The sequence below is a fragment of the Hemitrygon akajei genome, chromosome 29 (assembly GCF_048418815.1).
Source record: "Hemitrygon akajei chromosome 29, sHemAka1.3, whole genome shotgun sequence".
NCBI classification, from domain to species: Eukaryota; Metazoa; Chordata; class Chondrichthyes; order Myliobatiformes; family Dasyatidae; genus Hemitrygon; species Hemitrygon akajei.
The window spans coordinates 35756220-35767025 of record NC_133152.1 but is presented as its reverse complement, the minus strand read 5'-3'; the positions used below and the strand labels follow the sequence as shown (position 1 = coordinate 35767025).

Genomic DNA, 10806 nt, shown 5'->3' with positions numbered 1-10806 from the left:
TTTTTTTTTTAGACTTCAATGCATTGAACAACAGGATAATTCATGAGTCCATGTTGAAATGACAGTACATTCAAATTAATTTTTGGAATGATTATCAATTGAGCCATTAGCTTTAATTGAAGGGAAAAAAGCAGATAATCCTGTTGTGCCGATAACTTTCATCTCTATTGCATTCCCAGCTGTTCTCTTAACATGCCATTTGTTTAAATTATATTTTCTAACAAATAGACGAGGAAACTTCATACAAGTCAAGTTTAACATTGTTCTCTGAATCATTGAACAGTTTGAGAGATGTAACTGGGAATGATTCAAACCACCTTAGATTAAAAGCTTAAATTAACATTTATACTACTCCCTTAAACCCTAGAATAATTCCAAACCATCAATAGGCTAAATAATTTTATAATCTTGCATAATGATGGACAAATGTAAATTATAATCTTGCATAATGATGGACAAATGTAAATTTTATTTAAATAACATTCTACAATAATTTACACAGATTGAATGATTCCACAGTATGTCATTAATTGATCTTTATATACACAACAAATAGAAGACAGACATACCAATTTGTTTCATGGCTAATTTTTCTATGCCATGCAAAGACTTTAAGTTAACAGCAAACTAGTTTACAAATGTGTGAAGCTTGTGCAGAAAACAAACTTAACTGCACAACATATGATAGCTAACAGCATTAAACTCTAGAAAATATATATATAGATTAGTTAAATAATGTACCGGTATTAAAATTAAGTAGAAAAGCAGCAGGGTGAAGTCAGTTCTTGGCATTTCAATATGAACTAAGCTTTTACTTTTTTTAAACTTAAATCAGATCATTCCTCTTGGATCAATGAATAAAACATTTTTCAGGCACTGTACTATTGGTCTCCACCATTCAGTTAGGATGCAGCAGAATATACTCTATTCAGTACAATGGAACAAAATGGCCTTCTGTGCTGCCTGTTTCCATGATAGCTTAACATTAATTCAACATTACAGCAGCATAGAATGAAACAACAATTTTAAGTCACTTAGTTCATAATGAGTAACTTAAGACAGTGAAATTGCACAATCAAGGTTTACAATATGCATAATCAAAAAAATCAATAGTTTTTAACAATGTCATGGGACATGGCAAAATGTCTAGCTGCAGCCCCGAGACAAATGAAGCCATATTTCAATGAATGAAACAAAGATCTATAATTTTACATTGATAGTTGCCTAAAACACCCATAAATGATGTTTACATCTTTGAGAAACTATATACAACTCTGTTTGAAGAATCATATTTACATAGTGCCTTTCACTTGCATGAGATGTGCCAAGATCAATTAAAGACGATTGATTTTTATAACAGAACCCAAATTTTTTTGTTGTGAATTTTCAACATTACACAATTTGGGAGTTTTTTTCAAGCAACTTCATCTTTTCTTCAATTAATAAGCAGACATCTTTCCAAGGATAACTGAGTGATTAATCAGTGAGGGAAACATTGACCAATTTACAAGGAACCAATGTCAAACAGAAAAATATTGCAGTCAAGATTTGAGATTCGCTGATTCATAGAATATGTACTATTATTTTTGAAAATAGCTTTGGTACCTAAAAATAGTAAGTATATTTTTCACATTTTAATTTCCATTTCATAACAAGCTAGTAGTGTCTCAGGGTCCACAATGCACTTGACACATGGCAGAACCAGTGTAAACTTGTACTTTCATTTCTTAGGAGCATATTGTTAACTTTCATCTGCAGGTTCCAGATAACACACACACATTTGATCCTTACTCATTAGAATTAAGGAGTCTCCACTGGGATGCCATTGCAGTGATAAAACCTGGAAATCTCCTGCAGAAAGAGTTCAGATTTTAGAAAGATATCAAGAGAAAAGTAGTACTAGTTAAGAAAGCACAAAATATACATTCAGCAGTCTTTAGACTCTTCAGTGCCTCTATCTTTACCTTCAGCTGGTACTTGCACAGATAGACACCCTGCAGGAGACCACAGGTAAACCTTGTTGCTGCCAGTACAGATGGCCAACCGGGCTCTACGTGGGTCCCACTGGAAGGATCTGACAGCAGATATTTGCTCCAAAACCACAAACTGCTTCAGCCTCTGAGCATCCCATATCCACACTGTATTTGGCATGTTATCTTGTACAGGAGAAAAAGGAATAAGTGAACTATCCTGTTATTTGTTATAATTAATAGAAAAGGGAACATAATATTACAAACAAGGATTGTCAAGATTCCAATGATTCTTTTGAAGTTAGCCTACAAAGAAAGTGGTAAACAAAAGTACATTAAAAATGTCCTATTATCAATCATACTGAATAAATATTAAATGTAGTCATTTATAAAGGGAGGAATTCTAAGGAATACATTTTGCCAAAGCTTTAGTTGAGCATCCAAAAATGCTTGCTACATTGACTGTTGATTATGTTAAGGAATGAAAATGTTAAAAGTTCCAGAATTTAACACATCTTCCAGCCAAGAGTTAATCAAATGCACAGTAAAACAAAAACTGTTGTTTCATATAAAACATAACTGAAAGCATTGTTTCCTGTGTAGAGATATTTTACATCATATGGTGAGTGTGTTGACCACAATAAATGACACAATTCTCAAAAATTAAACTTAACAAAAGTTCAACAGCAGGGAACAATTCAGTCCAGCAAAAAAATGTACAGCAAATTAACTCCCTTGGCATTATTCCAAACAAAGGCACAGACTGCTTAGGAAAAAAGCTACAGAGGCAGCTTCAAGCACAGTAGTGAACAAACACTAGAATAAAATGACAGAAGACTTCGAGGGCATTTTCACTTAAGCCTTTTCTCTTGCTAGAGGTGCCTGCCTCCATCCATATACTGCTAATTGCAAACACAATTTAGAAAACTAAATATGCACACCAATTCAAACTGCCATTCCTAATTGCAGATCAAGTCTTAAAGTCTACTAAAATGATTTTTAACCCACCACATATTGCTCCTACTAACATACCATTTCTGGTTGCCAAGAAACGGTTGTCGGGACTGAAAGCAATCATCCCAACACCCAATTTAGGATTTGCGCGATCTGGATCGGGCTTCACTATTGGGACTTGAACTGGAGGCTGGCAAATCTCATCTGAAAAGAAAGAATAAGTAAGAGAAAGATAAATGTAGTGTTTTAACCAAATTTGACAATGAGCCCCGCAAATTACCACAGGAAAAGTGAAGTTTTGTTTTGGGATCTTTTGAAGTACTAAAATAACAGCATTTCTATGGTCTTCTCACTAAACAAATCTGTCTTGGATATTCTACTTCCCACGAGTTTAAAAATTTCTGTTACCCCAGCTATTCTGGGAAGTAAATACTCAAAAGAATGCTAGTGTTCAGATTGGGGAGATTTGAAAGAGTCATTGAGATTTGAACTGCATGGAGAATACAAAAGGGAGCTGAGAGCTTCAGCATTAGTAAGTGAGAAGGTGGAGTTAAGAACTCAGTAGGAGGCTGAGGTGTCCAAAGGTGAAAAATTAACCCTTATGTCTGAGGATACATGATTTTATTGCACATGAGCACTGGGCTCTGTACAACAGTATCATGCACTCAGAAATACCAATCAGAGTGACATACTGCACAGAAACAGGCCATTCAATCTACTAACTGCACTCAAACCTGAAAATGGCTTTCAGTATGCAAGTTTGAACAAGCTTGTTTTGGTCCTTCAAGTCTGGTCATTTGCTGAATGTACAAATTAACTGTGGGACAGTGATTTATTATGACAAAATGATCCTCAAGAGAAAACAATTGGGTATCCTATACTAACAGTCATACTTGGGTCACACATTCACAAAGGCCTCCTTATTTAGAGGCAATAGAATTTGAGAAGGGTTTAACTGTTACAACAACCTGCAGGCAAAGGAGTTTATTTGTTTGATGCAGATTTACATGTCAAAAAAAGAACACAAAAAAAAATCAATTCACCAAGCTTCTGTTTTTCCAAATAAAGATTGTGTGGGCTGAATATGGTTATGAAATTGTGTGAAGTAACAGCTGGTGGGCTGTGATTATCTAAAAATCAGATACATTCTAAGAGTGTATATCCACTTTCACATACTGTACATATTTCGTTTTACTTCACAACAGTGCTTAGAAGAGTTAAACTAAATTTAGTTTAAATTGCTTTACAAGATTCTGTTGGAGTGCAAGCAAGTGTGGAAAGGGAATAACGTTTTAACGCATTTACTTAGGTAATTTACTTGACCTGTCAGAAAACCAAACAGGAAAAATTTCATTGCTATATTTACAAGTTTAAAACTGCAGACCAATTTTAAAACTTTACAGCTAAAGACAAGGCACAGAAAGTGGGTCAAAACAAATAAGATTACAGATGCTGGAATCTGAAGTAAGAAAACTGTTGGAAGAACTCAGCGGGTTGAGTCACGTCTATAGAGGCAATGGCACTCTGCAAAGTAAGTGCGAAGCTGAGCCCAAGCAATTGGAACCTTGCTGATACAACTTCTTCATTGTGCTGAATGAACTGAGCAATCAATAGGAATGCTCCAATAAAATCACAGCCTCCTGGGCTAGCTGATGGAGATTAGAGAGATGAAGTAGGCTTTTTGCTATCTTCCATAAATAGAATAACAAATTCTGGGCCTGAACAGATCAGGTTCAATGTACCAAGTGCAATTTCCCATCTGCTAAATCAACAAACTATGCTCTCATGGAGAAATTTCTGTGCACTTCCTTTCAGAGTAGGCAGTATGAAGAAATAGTAACAATTAACATTTCATGGGTAACACACTACTGATGAAAATAGAAAAGATTCAGATTTATTTATCACATGTACGTCGAAACGCAAATATTTGCATCAATGACCTAAGGCTGCCCGCAAATGTCACTACATTTTCTGGTGCCAACTAAGCACCTCTACAGTGCTCAGCAGAACAACACAGAACACAACAAGCAACATAACAAAACAAGCCCCTTTCCTTCCCTCCCATCAACACACTTGGACAGTCCTCCAACTTGTCAGTGCTCAAGGCTTCAGCTATCAGGGTTTGACTTACGATCGACCTTTAGGCTACGATCTTTGGTATCGACTGCTGGACTAGCTGATGGCAGGACCCCGAACTACAGGCTCACCAACGGACTGGCCCTTGTGCCTCCTGCTTGTACAGACATCCAAGAACTCGCCAACCACAGATGTCCTTCAGCACCAGCCCACCTAGCTGGCCTTCCACTGTGCAGTGGAGGCTGAGACTCCAGATGTCCTTCATCACCTGTACACATTGCTGGACTTCAAACATGGAGCTTGGAGCAAAGGTATGACTTCAAACCTCCCCACATCTTTGACCCTAAACTGACCTGTACCTCCCATCTCTGTCCCCAAAACCATCTCCACAAACTTAAAAATAAATTAAAGATGTACTATTACTTACATTTACTTTCTGAGCTGAACAAGGAACTTGCAAGTGGAGGAAGTGACAAAACCCCAGCGGCAATGTCTGGGCGACTTTCAACCTCCTTATATATAACCTATAAGCAGAGGGGTGGGGGTTGGAGTTAGAAACTGCCACAGCAAAAATTTCTTATGCTTGCTTTTCTTACCTGCAACTGAAGATAACTAAGTGTTACGTATTCAGGCAACAATAAATATATATGAGTTAGGCAAGGGTTTTTATAACAAATAACATGTTTATTAAACACTGAAAACAAACCCCCTCAAAAGTAAACAAACTCAAACGTAACCGGAAAACAGCTGCTGAGCGACAGCGTAAACAGTTCTTAATAGCATTGCAGTCCAAACAGTCTTTAAAGCGGTATGCTGAAAGTTCAAAAGCTCACAGTCCTTTTAAAAGGAGAGACTTTTTAAAACAATTTAAATTCTCTTCCACGTCGTTGTCCTTCGATTCCCCCGGCGTCGAACTTTCCCACGAAGAGTTTTATGGAATATAACGGCTTAAAGGTACTGACCTTCCTTCCACACTATTCTCAATCTCCCGCTACCCCAGCGGAGATTAACACGAGAACAGTCAACGAAATCCTTCCGAATGAGGATCAAATAAGGTCGAACTTTCCACCATCGAAAATCGATTCTCCTCGATTTTTATCTTCCAAACTTTTACCTTCACTCTCCACAGTAAAGAAACTGTTGGCGATGACCTTTTAAACTTTAGGCATTATATAAAACTTCATTTTTAACTAAACTGCGTCATCACATTAAATCACGCAGGGACATGAAGTCAGCTTGGCAAATCCCGCCACGAACTGCCCACCTGACAGGGTGGGTCTTCCTTTTATACCCTGTAAAAAAAACCTGTCACATGACCTCTACTGGCGGGAAAATGACATCACTCCACCATCACAAGACCATTACCTCAAGTCCAGTACAACTTCAACCCCAGTCACGTGACAAGGGTACCACTGTCACGTGTCACGGGTACGTAACATAAGAAAGTACAACATACACAGAGGTTACCAAGCAGTTGGGGTAAGCATGGAGGCTGTCATGCCCATGGTCATGCAAGGATGTGGTATTCCAGTACTTAGCCAATTACAGCTTCAGATTCCAAATTATCTTCTTTTGTACAGAGTTGCCTGTTTTGGTTAATATAGTGATTTAAAATTTTGCAGTTTCACCCAGAGTGGGAGACGTTCAAAACAGCATCTCCCATACTTCTGTGGAAAAGGTAGTCGTTTTCTAATATTGTTCCACACACTGACCTAAATACATTGTTTTTCCCCCCCATCATTCCGAACCATGAAAAAAGCAGACTTAGAACATGGAAGTAAGTCTCAATTGCATACGGAAGCAAATGAACATTTGTACACATTTGACTTTCACCATTCTGATTGCTAATCTTGTCTACTTATTCAGATGGACTATAATGCAATATAGTCTAGTACTGGAATAATTACCTCTCCAACTTACAAATATTTCAGTAACAATTTGGCTATGTTAGTTATTTGTTACAGAACTTAAACTCTAGTTAACATTCATCACAAATTACCTTCATGGACTGATAGATACTAATTACTTGAATATCAAGCATCTTAAAGTTCTTAATAAGATCTAATGAATTTTAATGATGTTGTCAAGTCCAGTTATCATTCTACATTATCGATAAACATAGATAAGATGAATTTCATTTTCTGGTGATTTTGGCTGTGGAATAAACTTTAACCAAATTAACCAAAGAACTTCTTTCTCTTATTTTGAAAGTGTCAGGGAATATTTAAGGTCTCTTGAACAGGCATATGGGATTTAGTTTAATGCCCAACACTTAACATTTATAATGCTAGAGTACCACTAAAACACAGGAGTATCTGTAGAAAATTGTTCAAACATACAAAAGCAGCATCTTCTTAAACTCAAACATTGTCCTTTCATTTCAGATAACCCACTCCCACCCTAATTTAGAAAGAACCATTTACTTACACTTTTAGAATCTTTGATAGTTGGAAGATGTTCCAATTCCACAATCATTCTCCAGGTCACGTGATTTAAAATTCTCACCTAATTCATTGTTAGATCATTATAATTAAAATTTCCTTCAATAACAAAATTCACAGAATATTTCAAAATAATTAAGGTCAAAAATTCTCAAAAGAGGGGCTCTTTATCTTAGAAAAAGTTGGACAAAACTGTTCACAATATTCAAGGTGAAGCCTCACCAGTGTCTTATAAACCCTCAGCATCACATCCTTGCTCTTGTATTCTAGACCTCTTGATATGAATGCTAACATGTTACGAATATGCCGCAACTCTGAGGGGCCGAAGGGTACAAAGTTGCCCCCTCCTTTTTGAGAATCGCAAGATCGCTATTAATTCGGGTCTGGGACCCAGGAAATGAGAGAGAGACACGCAGAATCCACAAGGTTTGGAATGTGTCCTGGCCTCAGCGAAACAAAGCCACTGATAACGGCCATTGTCTCTTGGAGACGGAATTGTGTATTGAGTACTGTACTATTCATTGAAGCCCCTCAGGGGGCGACCAGAGTGGGCTGGTTGAGGGATTGCATCATCCCAACCTGACTGACATCTGAGACCCCGTGAGTAAGGATAAAAGAGGGTCTGGGGAACAACCCCTTTAGACGCACCAGGAGAAACGCAAAAAACCCCCGTGACAGCGTTTAATAGCGACAGCCGGTGGGGGCTCATGTGCGTCCTTCCCTTGCCTGGGATTGGCAGGCTCACCACGGAAGAACGGCTTAGCTAAAGGAGAGGCCACAAGTGAACGGCCACACTAACGAGACTCCGACGGATCGAAATCATAAAAGGAGTTGGCAAGTTTTCCTCCAAATCTCTCTCTCTCTCCAACTATTGCAAACCCAGCGGTCCCCAAAGGCTGCAGCCTGCATGAACTGAGTGAACTTTATATTTCCATCGGACAATACATTATCCCCTAGACAACGATAGAGCGTATTTCTTATTATTATTATACCCACACTTTTAGATTTAGTATTGACAACGTATATTATCTGTATATTTGCACTGATATTATTTTTGTGTATTTTTACGAATAAATACTGTTAACAATAGTATCATCAGACTTCAACGGACCTCTCTATCTTTGCTGGTAAGTGACCCAGTTACGGGGTTCGTAACACATGGCATTTGCTTTCCTCAGCACCGACTCAACCTGCAAATTAACCTTTAGGGTGTTCTGCACAAGGCCTCCCAAGTCCCTTTGCATCTCAGATTTTTGGATTTTCTCCCCGTTTAGAAAATAGTCTCCACATTTATTTCTACTACCAAAGTGGATGACCATACATTTTCCAACATTGTATTTCATTTGCTTCTGCATCCTACATGTTTCCTCAACACTACCTGCCCCCTCCACCAATCTTCGTATCATCTGCAAACTTGATAACTAGCTTTTTTCCACCTCTCCCTCCGTAACTCTTGCAGCATACTTTGCTTTAGTGTATAAATTTTGATTATGATTTCCCATCATAATCCATCTAAGCCAAATGTTCTGCAATTTCTCTCCGTAAACCTTTCCACCTCTCCAAGACTTTGCTAAAAAGTCATGTTGTTGTCAAAGCTTTCAGCAACACTTCTTAAAGTTATAGTCCCAAATAACATTTGGTTCTGCATCAAATTCTGTCCCATTACGTCCCTTGTGAAGTCCAATGGGTGGGTTTGTTATATGGTGACGTATATGTACCTTGATCATTTTACTTTGAACTACATATATACCGTCAAATGAAACAACATTCCTTTGGACTAAAGTGCATTAACACAGTACATACAACTCACACACAACAAAGGAAATATTACCACAAAGAGTTCTCTCTGAAAATGTTTGTTGACCTTTACTTGTTTTCACCAATTTCTGACAAGATTTGTTAGCTTGCTATTAACTTTCTATTTCACATCTCTTACCTTTTCATCATAGCTGCCAATGGCCAGAAACTGGCTGCTCGGACTCCATGCAACAGATTTCACACCAAGAGACCACTGGTATGCACTGTATGTGGATAGCAAGCGCCCATCCAATGAGTATAAAAGGACTTTATACTGGAAGGACAAAAAAAAAGACCTTACTTAGTACTGAGGGTGGCAAATGTGTCTACATATCAAAGTGTGTAAGACATCAAAAGGAATTTCATTTAAGAGACGAGAGTGGCAGAGGGGTAGTCAGTACTCAGAAACTTGTGTTCTTTCTGCCAATTCCTACACTTTGTTATTAATGTTTAAGTAAAAACAATCTTGCATCTCTCTGCCATATTTTAGAACTTCAATACATTCAAACCATTTTACAGCCAATTCAAATTCAAGTTTAAGTTTATTGTCATCAACCGTACAACTTCACTCTACCCATTACTGAATGTCCTCGCAACCTGTGGACTCACTTTCTAGGACCCTTCATCTCATGTTCCCAATATTTATTACAGTACTTATTTAGTTTTTGTACTTGCACAGTTTATCTTTTGAACATGAGTTGAACGCCTAGATTGGTGTGGTCTTTATTGATTCTATAATGGTTATTACTCTGGACATGGACAGGATATTTCTAATAGTGAGAGTCTAGGACCAGAGGGCACAGCCCTCGAATAGAAAGATGGCTCTCTAAAACAGAGATGAGGAGAAGTTTATTAAGCCAGAGGGTGGTGAATCTGTGGAATTAATTGCCAGACAGCTGTGGAGGTCAAGTTATTGGGTATATTTGAAGTGGAGATTGATAGATTCTTGACTAGTAAAGGCATCAAAGATTATGCATAAAAGGCAGGAGAACAGGGTTGGGAATGAAGATAATCAGCCATGATTGAATGCCAGACCAGACTCAATTGACTGAATGACATAATTCTGCTGTATGTCTTATGGTCAAATGGACCACATGTTGGTGTGATTTTAACATTTGAAATTCTGTTTTATTAAAAGGCCAAGAACTCCATGTTAACCATTTCCTGTTGACTGGTAAACTTTATTCCAAATTTACTTCAAAACATTTAGTTATTTTAAGGGCAGTAATGTTTCATGCTATTTGACAGTTATCAAATATTCTAGCAGCACCCCTTCACCCCTCAGAGGAGTTACTCACTTCCAAACAGGAATCCCAGACTGCCAACACACAGCCATTCGGTGAAAATTCAATACCAGCCAGGTCCTGAGTCTCAGTTTCAAAATGCTGAAATTACACACAAAAGTTTAATGATAAAAGTGAAGGCATTTACCACATTAATTTCAGTAAAGCTGACTTTAAACAGATATTTACTTAATACCATTTACAGAAATACAAGGTGGTAATGCCAGAATTATGTTATATTCAGATCCCATCATTTTACTATTTGTGAAATGAAGCTGCTGGGAG

At 37.6% G+C, this 10806-nt stretch overlaps 1 protein-coding gene across 3 annotated transcripts in view; it reads right to left on the bottom strand.

Moving 5' to 3' along the window:
* Positions 1-446: 446 nt before the first annotated feature.
* Positions 447-10806, bottom strand: part of wrap73 (WD repeat containing, antisense to TP73) — a 32667-nt gene continuing 22307 nt past the window's right edge. For all 3 annotated transcript variants that reach the window (XM_073032174.1, XM_073032173.1, XM_073032175.1), the window contains 7 exons: positions 10537-10623; positions 9378-9512; positions 7428-7505; positions 5428-5524; positions 3003-3128; positions 1965-2156; positions 447-1851 (listed from right to left, as the gene is read on the bottom strand). In XM_073032174.1, the coding sequence (XP_072888275.1) occupies positions 1742-1851; positions 1965-2156; positions 3003-3128; positions 5428-5524; positions 7428-7505; positions 9378-9512; positions 10537-10623 (825 nt within the window). In that variant the 3' untranslated portion in view covers positions 447-1741. The remainder of the gene's footprint in view (positions 1852-1964; positions 2157-3002; positions 3129-5427; positions 5525-7427; positions 7506-9377; positions 9513-10536; positions 10624-10806) is intronic.